The following is a 16948-nucleotide window of genomic DNA, read 5'->3' on the forward strand; positions in this document are numbered from 1 at the left end:
GGCGGTGTCGGCTGCTTTCGAGGTTTCAAGGTAAATATCGTCGAACATACATAGGAACACTCGAACATCAAAAAGTTTTGGTAGTTCAATTGTTTGACTATGAACCAACGAGCCGTCATCATACTTGAACATCTTTTGTCCGGTGCCCTCGGGGTTGGACCAATTGGGAAGACTCCACCCAACAACCCCCATACTTAGGTGCGACGATCCGTCAAATACTTGCTGCACTGCTGCAAATGCTCGACTTCACGTGTTCTGAGTAACTACTCGCCGTTTTAAATCATCCTGTTTTGACGCAGCTGTGGGAATGGCTATTACGGGTGCGAAAGATCTCCGTCGAACCGACAACGAGAACAGCGAACCTCTGCTGAAGACCAATGTTCTTGACCTTTTCGATCAGCATGCAACGCGCAGTCCGAATGGCATCGCCGCAGAGTTTCATGGCCAGGCCGTCACGTATGGTGGATTGTACAATGCCTCCATCCTAGTCGCTCTGGAACTGCGTAATCGAGGCTTCCGTCCTCGTGATCGCGTTCCCTTAGTGACCAGCATGGGCTTGGAGATGGTCGCCTCGGTCTTGGGAATTCTGCGGTTGGGGGCTTCTTACTGTCCTATAGACTTCAAGGCTTGGAGCTTAGAACGAGTCATCGCCACTCTGAAAGCCGTGGGATCGCGCCTAGTACTCAGCACCGTGGACACGACAATAGCTGGCTACGAGCTGGTTCGTGTGCCTGAAATGCTTGGGAAGCACGACCCAATCACACAGGGAGCAATGGAAGAACTCCGACTGATCAGAAATGATATGAGGCAATCTGATCTCATTTACATCATCTTCACTTCTGGCACTACAGGAAAACCGAAGGGAGTGATGGTCCCGCACAGCAGTGCTGCTCACCTTGTACAGCAAAGCTTCCCTGGGGCGATGAGAGGAAGCCCGGGGGAGAAGGTTTTGTTGTTCTTCTCAGTTGCCTTTGATGGTCAGTCAATTTTCACTTCTTCAATTGAAGCTCTCGGAGCAGGAAAGTCACTTTTCTAACACTTTCAATGACTATAGGGTGCGCAGGAGTCATTTTTTCGACTATTTGCCATGGCGGAACTCTTGCGATGGCTCAACCGTCCGACGTCATCAACACGGCTTCTTCATGCAGCACTCTCATTCTGACGCCTTCAATGCTGGCCAGTTTGGAACCCACACCTGAGTTCGACTGCGTGCACAGCATTTACATGGGAGGTGAAGCTCCCACCGAAACTCTGGTCAGAGTCTGGACCAGTCCGACAAGAAAGGTTTACAACTGCTATGGACCCACTGAGTGTACCACAGCAGTCTCTACCGTGGAGATGGTTCCTGGCGGGCCAATTGTTCTCGGGCATCTAGTCTCGGACGTTGAAATCGTGTTGCTCGACGAGAACCTAGAGAATGAAGTTCCGCAGGGAGAGATCTGCATCAGAGGACCATGCTTGGCGGTTGGATACCTCAACATGGAGGCTCTGACACAGCAGAAGTTCTTCTTTAGAGACGGCGTCCGCCATTATCGTACAGGAGATCTTGCTCGCCGCGACGAGGAAGGCCTGCATTTTGTGGCTCGGGTCGACCGCGTAGTCAAAAATCGGGGATTCTTGATCAACTTGGAAGCGGAAGTCGAACCGGCTCTTCGCGATTTCCCAGGTGTCGAGAAAGCCGCGGCATTTCTTCTACAGAAGCAGCTGGTGGGTTTTGTGACGCCTTCTAAGACACCGGTAGAGACATTACACGGGCACCTCGCGCAAAGATTCGACGCTTTTATCATACCAGACCTCATTTTCGCCATCGACGACTTCCCGTTGACATCTAACGGCAAGGTCGATACAAGAGCCTTGCAGGAAATGGCCACGAATGAAGTTGATTACCGACTACAGAACTCTCAAGGGATTGATGGCGACAAATGCCCTGCCTTGGACGTTGTTCTGAAGGCCTTCGCATCTATCTTCAACCGACCAGTGAGCCAGATACCATCTACGGCGTCTTTCAGAGGCCTCGGCGGCAACTCCCTCACGGCTGTGAAACTTCAGTCTCATCTTCGCCGCGCAAATCTCAGTTTGATGTTGGGCAAGGTCTTTGAGTTGGATACGGCAGCAGCAATAGCTCGGGCGGCAGTTTCAATGAACTACAACGCTGACCACATCGGCTCTACTGACGGGAAACCATCAACTACACCACTTACGCCGCATCAACTCGAGCTCTTGAGGGAGACTGAGATTGACCCATCGAGCAACTACAACTTCTATTGCCTCACCAGAACCATCGCTCACAGCTCGATCACCCCTGAACGCTTGCGAGAGGCATGGGAGATGATGTTCACCCGTCACGCCATCTACCGAACCACATTCGACCTGGACACCAAAGCCCAAACCGTGCACACCGCAACAGACATTGACTGGCGGGAGTTTACGGCACTGGACCATGAAGAGATGAAGGCTATTTCCAAACGCGAGAGAGAGGTGTTGTGGACAATACTACGTTCCCAAAAGTCGCCGACACGCATCTTGAAGCCTCATTTCTGGATTGTTGAAGTGCCTGGAAATGCTATTCAAATGAATTGGCTTGTTCATCACGTCTACACTGATGCGTGGTCTCTTGCAATCCTTTTGGGAGAGCTCGAAATTATCATCAACGGCGATGCTGCCGTACTCCCAATGGCACCAAGCTACGAGGTGTTAGCCCAGCACCTGAACAGAGAAGCCAAGTTACAAGCGACAATGATAAGGGATTTCTGGAGCAGCTACACACGGCCGTGGACATATTTGAGGCCGGTCCAACTTTCAGCCCCCAGGGAGCCCAGTGGCCAGCCATGGGACAGGTGGGAGTCCGACATCCCTTTGAAGGTGGAGAGCCTTGGAGTATTTGCTCGCCAGCATGGAGTTTCTTCGGCGATAGTGATCTACACTGCCTGGGCTTTGGTCCTCACAGAGTACACCAAATCCGATACTGTAGGCATGAAGATCAGTGTCTCCGGGCGAAATATCGACCATCCAGCTGTCGAGCGCGTAGTGGGATCTCTCAATGGCCGTTGCCCGCTGCTAGTCCAGACCAGGAAGGACGCAACGATTGGGGAAACAATGAGATCACTACAGAGTACCTTTCTCCGCGTCAATGACTACCAGTGGACTTACCCAGAACTGAAAGGTCATGTTGTTCGGGTCTTTGGTGACGAAACATACTGGTTTGATTCCCAAGTAGTTGTCTTGTTGGATATGCCCGTTGACACAAGTCATTGGGGCATTTTCGAGGTGCAGAAGCCGACAGCCCCCATCTGGCTTGGTGTCATTCAAGGGTTCGACATGTTCAACATGCGCTTGCGATACGATGGCAGTCGTTATGCAAATGATAGTGTCGAGGGCATGGGCAGAAGATTCATCGACAAACTGACTCGGTTAGTCAACTCTCCTCTCAACAGGACAATCGGGGATCTAGGTCACGGCTCAGACTAAACGCAATGTTTGGAAACATAAACTCTGCGTCGCCTGCATTACCTGCTCAGATCGATAGCAAAAATACATGAACATACACCTTTGCAACCGCGCATAATGAGAAAGGGATAGAGAGAGAAAGTCGTGCTCCGTGCTCACAACTTCGTCGTGGATTGCATGTGGTCCATAGGCCCAGTCCTCAGAGTTTGGAACTCGGCATTTGCCTCACTAGGCTTAGCCGGATATCCATCTCGAAGATGGTAGAGAATGGTACAATTTGAATCGAGGGGACAAATTTCACTGGTACTTCAGATTCTTGTCTCATCGTCAGTCTGCACTCTTTCAAGGTCCTCAACTCACACCAAAATCCTATTCATCTTGCAATGGCAACCGCTTTTATTGGAAATGTTCTCCACCTTGGAGCCATGTATCCCTTCTTAACCGCAGCCGTTGGGCTGACGCTGTACCTGATCGGCCTCGCTGTCTACAGGCTGAACTTCCACCCATTAGCAAGGTTTCCCGGTCCCAAAATCGCAGCACTCACGGTTTTCTACGAGTTTTACTTCGATGGTATCAAGCGTGGACGTTATACCTTTGAGATCCAACGCATGCATGAAAAGTACGGTCCCGTCATCCGGATCAGTCCTAACGAGCTCCATGTCAATGAACCCTCCTTCATCGACGAGCTTTACGCTGGAGGTGGTAAAAGGCGAGACAAATATCCATACTTCAGCGCCCAGTTCGGGATTCCGGACAGTGTGTTCGGGACAGCTAGCCATGACCTTCATCGTCTCCGACGCGGTGCGCTCAATCGCTTCTTCTCCAAGTCATCGGTCAACAAATTGGAACCAGTCATCCACAATGCCATCGAAAAGTTGGTTTCGCAACTCCGAACATACAAAAGGAGTGGAAAGCCCGTCGCTATCAACATGGCGTTCAGCTGCGTGACGACAGACGTTGTTACGGAGTATGCATTTGCGAAGAGTTACAACTTCTTGGGATCTTCAACTTTTGAGCCAAACTTCCACCGCGCCATCATCGCCGGAACGGACATGGGACCATGGTTCAAGCAGCTCCCGTGGCTTATTACTCTGATGAACAGACTTCCTCAGAGTCTTGTCATGCGGATCAATCCTGAAGCTGCAATTTACGTGCGGTTCCAGGAGGATATCAGGCGTCAAATTCGACAAACCCAAAACGACATTGCTTTCGGAAAAGTCGACAATCAATCGGGGAAAACAATATTCCATGAGCTTCTAACGGGCGATCTCCCAGAGCAGGAAAAGAGATTGGAGCGTCTGTGGCAAGAGGGGCAGATCGTGATCGGTGCCGGGACTGAGACCACAGCATGGGCCCTCTCGGCGATGCTGTTCTACGTGCTCGAGAACTCCGAGATCCTGAGAAGGCTATGCGGTGAATTGGAGGAGGCCATTCCCGATGCCGATGAAAGGGTGAGCTGGAATCGTTTGGAACAGCTACCGTATCTCAGCGCCGTTGTCTGTGAGGGGTTGCGCCTTTCCTACGGTGTAAGCACACGGCTTCAACGCATCAATCCGGTCGGGCCCCTTATTCTGAAGACCGGCGTCTCTCCTGATAAGGGGGAGAACCGCATCATGGCCGAGCACGAAATACCGGCAGGTACACCCGTGGGAATGACAGCGACTCTTATTCACAATCATCCGGACTTATTCCCGAATCCTGGGCAGTTTAGGCCAGAGCGCTGGCTGGATGAGCGAGGCCGACGCCATCACCATCTTGACAAGTACGTTCTGTCATTTTCTCGTGGCAGTCGACAGTGCATCGGAATCAAGTAAGTTATACCCTCTTTGGCATGAAAATTGATATCCAATTTGCTGATTTATTCATGCAGTCTCGCGTACGCCGAACTATACATGGTCTTTGGACTCCTAATCCGCCGTATGGGCTCCAACATGCACCTCTTCGAAACGGGCAGGGACGACGTCGAGATCCACTATGACAGGTTTGTCCCGACCCCGAAAGACGGAAACAAGGGAATTCGAGTCGTTATCCTGCCTGAAGCTGCCCAGTAAAACTTTTGGTCATGTCAAGTTCGTGATATCTGCATCACATCACGTCTCAAGGTAGCAAGGATGGAACGGTTTCAGGCACGCGAAGCTTCATCGGATATAGCAAACACCTAGGCCCAGAACAGGCTGAATTGAAACCACGCATTCAATTGCGAAAGCGTTTGGGGCACCCTTGTGAATCGAACTTACCATGAGCGCCCTTTTTTACTGAACGGTATCAATGTTACTCGTTGCTCGGTCTGATTAGAGTCGGGAAACGCCTATCTAGGAAACTCCGTGAGCGGGTGTGAGCTGCTGGCCTCTAGAGAGAGTCGCTTCTGGACAAATGACATGCTGTTATTATTTATGCAGCTCTAAGTTTGAATCCGGTGGACGAAGGGTATAAATCAAGCTCAGAAGGACTCCTAAATTTCGCATCACGAATGCTAGCTTTGTAGTAAGAAAGATCTCGTTCGCCATTGACGCTCTAACTGACTAAACCTCCTGGTCTCAACGGTTTGTCTGCTTTGCATACCTCTGGTTAAGTTAGAAAGGTCTTCCGACAGTTCTCAAATTACATTCAATTCCCTTACGATGGCACCTCACGCCGAGATTGACGTCGACCATGTGGTCCGAAACTCGGAGGTGCACAGTCAAGATGCAGACTTAGTCACCATCTCGATCGGGAAAATCATGGAATGCGATAAAACAGCCGAGGAGAGTCTGCTGAATGCCTCGAAAGATCTAGGATTCTTTTACCTCGACGTGAGAGATCATCCTTCTCGTGAGGTGATGAAACAGATCGAAATCGCCGCGTCGACAGCGCTGCAATTCTACGACCTACCTCAAAGCCAGAAGTCCACATGGGAGGTCAACAAGGACCACGTTTCTGGGGAAGAGATTATTGGCGGGTAAGAAAAGGAAACCTACGCCGTGATAAGATCAACAAGATTAACAAAGTTATTGCATAGATATAAGCCTGCCGGGATTCAAACTGGTTCTGTCGCAGGCAGAGGTGATGGATTTGAAGGCTTCCTAGTAGGTTCTACTACGCCTTCCCAGGATGATGCCAGTTTGGGGTTTGTTTGTGTTTGTTTGATATTTAACGCCGTGGCGGCAAGGGCGCAGCCGCCCTTGCGGCAGACCTCCCGAAGGGTATGTGGCGTGGAGGGCCGCAGGCTCTAGCTATATACTCTGTAGTACACGTCTCTTCCTAGCGTCCTCCAGATCTTGCCCGAGGGCCAATATGTGTTCTATCCATCCCTAGTTCCCACTGGTGCCCTAGTTCCGTTATAGCAATCTGCTGTCCTGGTGACTATAGGTAGTCTGTTGTTTTTGAGAGGATAGGTTAAGTCCTATCTCTTAGTAACGCGGGCAGATCTTCTGGAAGAAGTCTGTCACGTCAAGGAAGGCCTGGAAGCCTTCAGAGTCGATAAGTAGACCCTTAAAGTAGCGCTCTAGGGAGCCTATAGGTCCTAGAGGCTCCCTTCGGCTATAAGGGTAGAGGATAGGCCACCGTTGCCTCCTCACTAGGGTCTTACGGCAGTAGACCAGGTGGTCTGCCTCTTTAGCCTCCCCACAGGAGCAGGTGAGCAATGCCTCTGTGTGATTAAAGCGTTGATGATACTGTTCAAAGTCTCCGTGGCCTGATCGTGCTGCCAGGAGATAGTGAAGGGTAGCTCTTGGTAGAGCTAGTTCAGGAGGGCAGCCAAGGGTGGCCTTAAGCCCCAGCTGGGTATAACGGGGGGGTGCTTCTTGCTTCCACCATTTCCTATGCTGGTGTTGTTTGCGTTCTTTGGCCAGTCGCTTAATCCCTGATAGGGTAGCTAGGAGGCCTCTTGGGGCTGGCAGTGTTGTGCCCTCCTTAGCTAGGCTGTCAGCCTCTTCGTTTCCTTTTATCCCTTGGTGCCCTGGGCACCAATGGGTCTGTATGTTCTGTATCCTTGCTATCTCCTGGATCTCCAGGAAGGCCGCTTGTGAGGAGTCTGGAGCTATGCCTCGGATCCCCTGAATGACGCTGGTGTTATCAATGCAGATATGTATAGGCTGGCCTTGGGAAGTAAGGAGGGCCCTTTGGAGCCCTGCCCTCGCCCCCTCTGCCTCGCCGTCAAACACTTCTGCAATGTTAAGGCGGCCGCACCCTTGGGCTATCCGTTTGTTGCTGCGGTAGATAACGAAGCCGAAACCTGTAGCCCCATTAGGGGCTTTAGAGCCGTCTGAGTAGATAATTGTATGGTTGTCTGGCACAGTCTTAATCCAGTCCTGAAACGCTTTAGCTGCTTTCTCTTTATCCTGGCCAGCTGTAGGGTCTTGTGATCCTGAGAGGTGCTGTGGCTGTAGGAGCAACGGCCTTGGGCACTTAGGTAGGAGGGCTGCTGTTCTTTGAAGCCTTGTTTGCCGCCGCCCTAGCTGGGAAAGCCTTGGGACTAGGGGGTGCTGTTGGTCAACCTTCTGTAGGCGTGTAGCGAAGCGTAGGCGTACTGCTTCGAGAGCTACTTTTGCGGTAGGCAGGCCAGAGTCTCGGAGGAGGCTGCTGGTTGGCGTGGTCCTCCAGACAGGTAGGATAGCCCTTGCTGCTACTGTTATAACCTTCTCTACCCTCTTAACCAGGCCCTTTTGCCTTGTGCTAACTGTAGCTATCTGGTTATCAGCGCTACTGCTAGTAGTAGTAGTGCTGCTGTTCCTAGCTGGTCTCTTTAACCCTGCATACCAGGTCTCAGCTCCATATAGGGCTATTGGGAGGACACAGGCAATGACAGCTTGGCGAGCAGCAGCGGCAGGGAGCCCCCCTTTGGTGTTGGATAAGTGCCGCAGGAACTGGGCCACTTTCTTTGCTGCTGCCGCCTTTATATCGACGTGGTGCCGGAAGGTGAGTTTCTTATCAAACCAGACCCCTAGCCATCGTATAGGTCTAGTTGAGGCCTTTATAGTCAGGTCCTTTGCCTGTATATCTAGTAGGTCCTTCCTCTGCTTATGTTTCCTACTAAAATGGACCGCCTCGCACTTAGCAGGGTCAAATGCTACCTTATTATCTGTACCCCAGTTGAGGATCTGAGTGACCTCCTGGCTGAGGGCTGTAGCATTTTCCTCTAGAGAGGGGCTAGTCGCTAGGAGGCCGATATCATCTGCATAGCCAAACCGTAGCTTCTGGTTATCCGCCAGGATATCAGCTATATAGAGCAGAAAAAGAATAGGGGATAGCGGAGAGCCCTGAGGGAGCCCACAGGACAGAGGGAAGTCCTCTGTAGTAGTTTCCTCTAGCCTGACTCGGGCGGTCCGGCTGGAGGCGAAGGTAAATATCAGCCTAATCAGACTACTAGGCCAGCCCTGCTGTCGTAGCCTGAGGATAAGCCGGTTTCGTAGCACGGAGTCAAATGCCCCCTTAACGTCCATTGTCGCCAGGGTAGCAGTAAGCCCTAGATCCAGAGCCCTTTCGATCTCGTGGGTTAGGCAGGTTGTCAGATCGACTGCAGCCCTCCCTGGTAATGCCCCAACCTGCTGTGGGCTGGCTATCCCTTCTAGAATAGTAAGATATGCCATCCTCTTTGCTATCAGCCGCTCTAAACCCTTGCCTAAGCAGGATAGGAGGGCTATTGGACGCCAGGATCCAGTCTTTGAGAGGTCTGTTTTCCCTGGCTTCTGGATCATAACCACCTCTGCTTTACGGAAGGTCCTAGGGAAGTAGCCTGTTTGGACACAGGTCTGAAAGAGCTGCTGTATAGGAACACCTATCAGGCCCCAAATGGATTGTAGCAACTTTGTAGTAATCCCGTCAATCCCAGGGGTTGTAGCCTTTGTGAGAGTTGCCTGGCGTACTTCCTCAATGCTGACTATCTGTTGCCAGGGTATTAGACGCCTTGGGACTATAGGAGCAGCAAATGGGTTCCCAGGTAGGTCGTCTGTAGCGTCAAATCTCTCTAGTAGGGCCTTCCGCAAGGCTTGGGCTTTATCGTAGCTGTTGTTGATGGCCTGTCCATCCACTAGTAGAGGTGGGGCCTTGATAGCTAGGCCAGACTTACGCCAGCTTAGTATCTGGTATAGGTTCTGGCTAGATCTAGCCCCCTCAATCTTAGCAGCCCAGTAGGCACATTTTGCCTTCCTGACTGTGGTCAGAAAGGCCTTCTGCTCCTCTAGGATAGGCGGTGGTATTACTAGCCCAGGCTCTTGGATTTGTCGACGCCTTGCCTTAACAGCTGCTTGGTGGGCCTCTGAACACTCCTCTGTCCACCAGGGGGCTCCCCTACCCTGGCTAGTCCGTCTCTTCCCTACCGCCTGGATAGCTGTAGAAAGGAGGCTGACTAGTTGGGTAGCTAGGGAGTCTATTTCTGCCGGAGTAGGTGTATCCCCTAAGGTAGGCAGGGCTGGGATCCCTGCGCTTACTAGGTCGGCTAGCCGGAGGAGGGATGAGTCTGAGACTGTAGGGAGGCTTGTCTGGCACCTCTGTTCCTGGGTTTTTATAGGCATAGTTGTTGTGATAGCTTGGTGATCAGCCCCTGGATGTAGGTGTGGGCTGACATGGGCCTCTGCAAAGGGAATATTTGAGAAGGTGAGGTCTAGTACATGCCCATGGGTATGGGTTGGAGCCCCAGCTTCCCCAATGAACTCAAGATTATAGCCTTCAGCCCACTCTGCAATATCGTCCCCTCGGTTCCGGCTTTGGGAGCTGGGTTCCCAAGAAGAGTGGCGGGCATTAAGATCCCCAGCAATAAGGGCTCTCTCTGGTGGTTGATATCTTAGGAGGGTATTTGTTGTGTGGTTTGTGGGTTCACCTGGTGGCCTATAGACGTTTATAATAGTAACGTCGCCAGCTTTAATCCATAAGATATCCCTTGATTGGGTAGGTCTTTGTTGCTGTATGCGTAACCTTAGACTTTTGCGTGTGTAGGTCATGACCCTAGGCCTTGTGTCTCTGCTGTTCCAGAAGTCAACTGGCACATAAGAGTTATAGCCTGGGTGTGTATTAATTTGCATCTTATCTCTAAAGCCTGTCCAGGGTTCCTGGATCAGTACTATATCGATCTGGTCTGCCCAGCAGAGCTCCAGGAGAGCTGTATGAGCTGGGCTTATCTTCCCCACGTTACACTGGGCGACCCGTAGTACCCGTGGGGAAGCCGGCCTGAGCCTACTGCTCTGAGTCGAGGTCGAGGTGGGTGTAGGCATTAATAACGTTGTAGTCAGGTTTCTGTGTTACCCTCTGGCTTCTGCTGCTGCTTGGAAGCGGGCGGATAGGGCGGTTAGTAAGGGGGAGGGCTTCAGAGTCTTCAGCCTCATCCTCATCCATACTGCTGCTGCTTCCAGTTATGCTAGCAGTATCTGCAACAACAATTGAGTCTTGTGTAGGTGTGAGGGGTCGAGGGCGCTTAGATGTAGCGCCTGGCCTGGCCTCTGCTTGCTGTGTGCTGCCCAGGGAGCAGGTCTGGCTAGCTAGGAGGTCATCTGAGGCCTTGCCTCCAACCTTCCGGATCCCTCGCAGTTCCTTATAGGTGGGTATGACAAGTTTTCCGTTAACTAGTAGCGGTCTGGCTGGGCAGTTAGTGTGGCTTGCTGGGAAGGGCCCATAGCAGTTAGCACACTTGGGCCTGGCTAGGCATGGCCCAGCCTCATGAGTACCTAACGGCTTGCTGCAGTTCTCGCAGAGAGCTTGCCTGGTACAAAAGCGGTCTGAGTGAAAGCCTTGGCAGCCAGGGGAGTGTCGTTTGGGGGTACGCTTCCTTGGGGGAAGCAGACGGGCTGGGCCTGACTGGCCGAATAGGCGGAAGCCTTCCTTGACCTCTTGAGGGAGGGCGATGATGAGGCTTTGCGTAGCTGTAGCCAGGTTAGGGCTATCTCGGGTTGGGCGCCAGGAGAGGAGTCTTTGCTTTGTCCTTAGAAGGACCTCCTCCTCTATTTCAGATTCAATACCCACCTTACTTCCATCCAGGCTTGTGAAGTACAGGGGGCAAAAAGGGATGGAATACTGGTACCATCTAGTAGGCACTTCTACCTTCTCAGCTGTGAGACAGTTCTTAATCTCAGGGGCCCTCTGCAGGAGTAGGGCTTGAATCTCCTTGTTCTGGGGTCTCAGTGAGAAGCCAGTAGCAGTATGGCGAACCTCAACTAGGTCTTGTGGTTGTAGGTTAAGCTCTTTTGTGACTACCATTTTTACTGAATGAGGGGCCAGAGATCTAGACGTAGGGATATGTTCTGCAGGGAGCCGAACCAGTAGGCGGAGATCCTGGGTCTGTTTTGGCTTGTTTGCGTAGTTGGTGGGCTGCCGGCCTGTTGTTCGGCTCGGCCGGGGGCCGGGGCCGGGGCCGGAGAGGGGTCCACCTGCAGTGGAGCCTCCGACGGCCTGGGCGTACGTTTTTCCGGGCCCGGGGGTAGGGGTGGGTCCAGAGATTTCTGCGGTTGCAAATCTGGTAAAGGAGTCGATAAGGTCCTGGGCTGTAGCCTTCAGGCGTGCTGGAGCCGTCCCAATGAGGGCATCTAGGCCTTTTGCGAGGAGGTTCAGGGCCTCATCTCGGAGGGCCCGGCCTTCCCGGGCTTGCTGAAGGGCGGCAGTGGCCGGTTGTGGCCCTCTTCCCAGGGGCCAGATAGGGGGGGGCGTGAGGCCCCTCGGACGTGGGGGTAGGGAGGTAGGGGGGGGAGGGGTCTTCGGCAGGTTATGTATAGAGGATATGAGGCCGTTGGGGCCCTGCGAGGGGCCCGCGGCTGGCTGTGAGGCCATCGCGGGCGAGGGTTCTGGTCGTGGGGCTGGGTTTGGTGGTGTTAGTGTTAGGGTGGCGGGCCCAGCGCAGCACTAACAGTGGGTGCTGGTGGGGTGGTATGTAGGAGGGAAGTCCATTGTTAGCTATGGAAGTTGGCCAAGCCTGCTGAAAAGAATGTATGGGCGAATACGGACATGATAAGTCTATGCTTCTTCAGTTTCTGTTGCTTCTCGGTTTTCTTTTTTTTTTCTTTACTGGTAAAATCAGCTTTCATAATTAGGCTATGCTTAACCTAGCTATAGCTACCGTTTCAAGGAGTCCGTTTTTTTGCCCGGATTGTGCGTATGGATGCAGGGGGTCAGCCAGTCGTTACAGTAAGAAAAGGCCAGCTGCAACCGGTATATCAATGTGGTTATCAAAGAACAAACACCATAGCTATAACCAACAGCCGCTTATAACGACGCACTACACCAAGACGTCCAATGTTCACTCTCAGGAACAGCGGCAGCCGACAGTGGCTAACGAAAAAGGCTTCATCCTGAGTGCAACTCTGTTGGTTCTTTCCGCACGGACGTCGGTGCTCTTGGCGCTTACACAGTGCGATCCGACACTGCTATACCAACACAACAGTTTGCGGTGCTTCTGGCTCCTTGTTTTGAGCCCAATTTGGACCACCCCTGTCATCCAAACGGTTATTAAGTCGGCATAATTCCGTGTATATATAAGCCATAAGCTGCTTCCATCTTCTTGTGCTTTTATGCTTAACTATGCAAACAACTTACTAAAGCCACATTTGGATTACCTCCTCTTTGCGACCAGGTTGACGATTATCGGCTGAGCTGGGTTGGAGTTATGATGATGTGGATACGACGAATGCGAATTGTCAGGCCCACATTGCATAACTGAGTCACGCATCTTGTGTTAGACAAACGATGTTGATTTAATGCAATACCACTGAGGTCCATTGATCAAAAGGTGATTGTTCTGCTTGATTGAGGGATTTCCTCCTATACCGGTCCGAGCGGGGTTCTGTCTTGTATTTACCCATCATCATCGGTTCTTGCATATTATTCAATGCATTTCTAGCATCCCTTTATCCAGACACAGTCGTCAATCCAACACACCCCCCCAGTTGAAGCCGCTTAGGCCGAGACTGGTGCGTCGGCTGGATCCAGATCCAATTTCCCCATCTTACTCAAGAGTTCTCTTTCTTCCAGTCCTGGCAGTTTTCTTCTCTTGAGATGCGTAGAGATATCGGCCAAACCAATTTGTTCGACAAATCTTTCCAATGACGCATGGTGCATCGGTTTGGTGAGCCCATCCGCGATCATGTCCGTGGTAGGCTGATATTCCACCTTGATCCTATTCATTTGCGCCTCTTGTCTCAACCAATGATTGTGTATGTCTACGTGTCGAAGTTTGGTCTGCATTTTCGTGATGTCCTTGTTGACTAACTGTATCGTCTGGAGATTGTCACATTGGATTCGTATGCGTCCTTCGTCCAGTTGTACTCCAAGCTCTGCAAGTAGCCGGGAGATGAACATAGCCTCCTTGGCTGCCTGCGCAAGAGCGAGTAGCTCGGCCTCGGTCGTTGAAGTAGTGACAGTTGCTTGTTTGTTTGCTTTCCAACCGATGGTGCCGCCGAAAAGTCGCATGACGTATGCCTGAGAGCTCTTGCGGTCCTCCGTGTCGTCGGCGAATGAAGCATCGCTCGCCACGATGAACTCGTCGCCTCCGCCAAACCGTAAGGCCAGCGACGCTGTTTTCCTGAGGTAAAGAAGTACTCGATCGGCAGCCTTGTGATGTTCAGGTCCCGGGTTTGCATTAAACCTGGCAAGTTTTGACGCTGCGAAGGCCACGTCAGGTCTCGTAATAACAGCGGCGTACAGTATTGAGCCGATCTTCCGTTGATAGCGCCGGACAGACGCAACGACTGCCCGTGGCTCGTATGGACGTAGCTCTTCGCGTCTGATGGGAACATCGTGTCGCTGATCTATGTCTTCAGCAAGGTTAGCGATCTTGTCAATATAATCAGACTGAGAAAGCCAGATCAGGTTCTTCTTCCTATCCCGGAGAACTTCGATTCCGAGGAACCATTGCAGTGGTTTTCCTCCCGTCATTTCGTAACGTTTTCGTAGTTCTGTTGTGACTTTCTGAACTTCGTTTTCCTTCTGCTTTCTGTATGCCAGGACGATATCATCAACATAAAAGAAGATGATGATACTTCCTCTGGTCATGCAGCAGGGTTCGTGTGGCACGGACTCGAATCCGATCTCTTTCAGGGTAGCCGTGAGGTCTCTCTGCCACAGAAGGGGCGACTCTCTTAAGCCATACAGTGCCTTCTGGAGCATCAGGATAATTCCCGGTTTCCTATAGCCTGGTGGCATCCGCATGAAAACGTTTGTGTCCAATCTTGCGTTCACAAACGCATTGACGGCATCGTATTGGATGAGCTCGAGATCGAAGCGTGCAGCAATCGCCATCAGCGTGCGGAAGGATCGTCCAGCTAGTGTCGCGGCGTATGTCTCCTCATTGACGGGCTTGGCCTGTTGGTCTCCTCTGACGACAAGACGAGCCTTCCCCTTCTGAAACCGTCCATGCTTGTCAAACTTATATACGTAAACCCACATGCAGTCTAGGACTTGACAGTCCTTTGCCCGGGAGTCCTGTCGATTGATCTCGATCCAGGATCTCATCTCGGAATGGCTGCGCAAGTGTTCCTGCTCCGCCGCCTCAAAGATCGTTCCCATAGGATGTTGCCTGAGTTCTGCGTGGCTCCGTGGTAATGGGGGCATTTGCCTTCGATGTAAACTGTCGGGTGTTTTGAGGAGTCGCTGGAGCTTAGCCTTGTCAATCTTCTTGCCATCCATCAAGCCGACTAGTGTGGCTTGACGTCCAGCAGAGAAGGCTGCTTTCCATACTTCGAAGACGTCTTTGTTGTTGTCGCATCTGCGAGTCTCAACTCTTGATCGACTTACATCATCCCGAATCGCCATGACTAGAAGTGCCGTCGGTGGAAGAGACACAGGGGACAGGTACGGACGACTTTGGGCATCAGAATTCTTGGCTTGGTCATCGGTGCCGGCTTCTGCCCGGTCTTCCGAGCCGCCTTCTGGTTTCCCCTGATCGACTTCCACGTCCCCGGATGTTCCAGAGCCTTCGTCGGTACCAGCTGGTTGATCAGACTCAGCCTCCAACTGTTCAGCTCCCGCATCTCTTTCCTCTTCTTGGGGAGCGGCGTCTTCCCGACTGAGCCAGGTTGCGACGCTCTCGTCCTCTCCTTGAAGGCCATCCCATGTTTCGGGTATAACGGCACCGCTCAGGTCGTCTTCCGTCGTAGCGTTTCGGTCTGTCTCTGGCTCTTCTACCTGCTTGAGTAAATCAATTAGCTCTTGCTGCCCAATGTGAAGGATATCATCTCTTAGTTGGTTGATATTTCCGTTGAAAAGTTCATCTTCGTTGAAGATGACATCTCTTGTCGCAATGATCCGTCCTGTCTGTGGATTCCAAATGCGATATATATTCGTTGACTGGTATCCAACGAGAAATCCAATCCATGCTTTAGGGTTCAACTTTTGTTTCTTCCTTTGTTGCAGCTGAGCTTCTGAGGTCATGGCGTATGCTTTGCACCCATAGACGCGTAGGTGTGCCTGATGTGGTTTTCGATCTTGAACCACGATTCCGTCTCTGTGTGCGAGAGCTGTATGGAATCGGTCGTACGGTGTTCGCCAGCTGTACATGTACTTTGGCGTTCGGTTGTACAAGTACACCGCTGCGCGATATATCTCAACCCATAAATGTTCGGGAAGTCGTGCTCCTATTCTCATGGCCCGCGCTTTCATCTTAACTGCTCTACCTGATGCCTCAGCTCCACCGTTTTGGGCCTGGGTGTTGGGTGCTGATGATTCGACCTTGATGTGGTGCGAGTGGAGGAACGAGGAAGCGACAATTCCTTCTCTCAGAATCTCGTTATCGCATTCCACGGCCTTTGGTTTGACTTGGAACTGCCGTTGAAGAATGCCGAACAGATTCTCGAGCACTATATCGATTGTGCTCAGGCTTCTTTCTACCAGGTAATAATCCCAAATCATTCCAGACCAGCGGTCTGTTATCAACATCACGCTTTTCCTCCCCATTGGATCTCTGGGTAGGTCATGAAAGTCGATTGCCAATCTTTCGCCGGGTCCTTGTCCTGTATTTCGTGGCTGGCGATGCACTTGACGTTTGATCTTGGATAACGCGCATCCGTCACACTCGACGGTAGTTGGTCCCTTGATTCGTACTCCGTTTGAGGTGTTGACGAGGCGTTCTAGAGATTGCGGACCGGGGTGTCCGAGGCGAAGATGCCATCGTAATGCGTCTGCTTTCACAGCATGTCGCTCGGTCCAGGAGTTGAACTTGTGCCTCCGCGTGACAAATACACCTTTTGTGGTGTTCAGAGGCACATCTTCAATGACGAACTGATCATGGCGATCCACCAACTTGCAGACAATAGTGTCGTCGCTTGACCGTAGGTAGTTGCACGCAGGTCGAGTATCCCACCAGTATCCACGTTTCTGTAGTCGCCGAAGCGATACCAGGTTGCATGGGAAATTCTCGCAAAAGGCGACGTCGTATAGTCGGAGTATTCTCGAGCCCCCAGGTCCTTCAGTACGGATGTCTACATTCCCGTATCCTTGAATCGGTACTCTTTGCTTTCCAGCTAGAACGAAGTCTCCAAGCTCTCCTTTTCGGTAGTGATTGAACCGATCGACATTGTTGAAGATATGGACTGTTGCTCCTGAGTCG

The 16948-nt window shown here is 51.8% G+C and overlaps 5 protein-coding genes across 5 annotated transcripts; 3 read left to right on the plus strand and 2 right to left on the minus strand.

Annotated features, from left to right (window-relative positions):
* Nucleotides 1-307: 307 nt before the first annotated feature.
* sirP (Nonribosomal peptide synthetase sirP) lies at nt 308-3468 on the plus strand (the record flags this gene model as incomplete). Its single annotated transcript, XM_032037429.1, has 2 exons — nt 308-977; nt 1055-3468. The coding sequence occupies 2 exons, from the start codon at nt 308-310 to the stop codon at nt 3466-3468; spliced, it is 3084 nt and encodes a 1027-aa protein (XP_031883792.1).
* Nucleotides 3469-3830: 362 nt separating this feature from the next.
* sdnE-4 (Cytochrome P450 monooxygenase sdnE) lies at nt 3831-5498 on the plus strand (the record flags this gene model as incomplete). The annotated part of the gene is made up of 2 exons (XM_032037430.2): nt 3831-5257; nt 5318-5498. The coding sequence occupies 2 exons, from the start codon at nt 3831-3833 to the stop codon at nt 5496-5498; spliced, it is 1608 nt and encodes a 535-aa protein (XP_031883791.2).
* Nucleotides 5499-6068: 570 nt separating this feature from the next.
* CGGC5_v016803 (uncharacterized protein) lies at nt 6069-6389 on the plus strand (the record flags this gene model as incomplete). The annotated part of the gene is made up of 1 exon (XM_032037431.1): nt 6069-6389. One exon carries the CDS (start codon nt 6069-6071, stop codon nt 6387-6389), a length of 321 nt encoding a protein of 106 aa, XP_031883790.1.
* Nucleotides 6390-10596: 4207 nt separating this feature from the next.
* CGGC5_v016804 (uncharacterized protein) lies at nt 10597-12180 on the minus strand (the record flags this gene model as incomplete). Its single annotated transcript, XM_066153575.1, has 3 exons — nt 10597-10997; nt 11090-11279; nt 11380-12180. The coding sequence occupies 3 exons, from the start codon at nt 12178-12180 to the stop codon at nt 10597-10599; spliced, it is 1392 nt and encodes a 463-aa protein (XP_066006841.1).
* A 1122-nt stretch (nt 12181-13302) lies between these two features.
* CGGC5_v016805 (Retrovirus-related Pol polyprotein from transposon TNT) lies at nt 13303-16251 on the minus strand (the record flags this gene model as incomplete). The annotated part of the gene is made up of 1 exon (XM_066153576.1): nt 13303-16251. The coding sequence occupies one exon, from the start codon at nt 16249-16251 to the stop codon at nt 13303-13305; it is 2949 nt and encodes a 982-aa protein (XP_066006843.1).
* Between the last annotated feature and the right edge of the window lie 697 nt (nt 16252-16948).

The sequence above is a fragment of the Colletotrichum fructicola genome (assembly GCF_000319635.2).
Source record: "Colletotrichum fructicola Nara gc5 chromosome Unknown KSG_Nara_v1_contig11, whole genome shotgun sequence".
Taxonomy (NCBI): domain Eukaryota; kingdom Fungi; phylum Ascomycota; class Sordariomycetes; order Glomerellales; family Glomerellaceae; genus Colletotrichum; species Colletotrichum fructicola.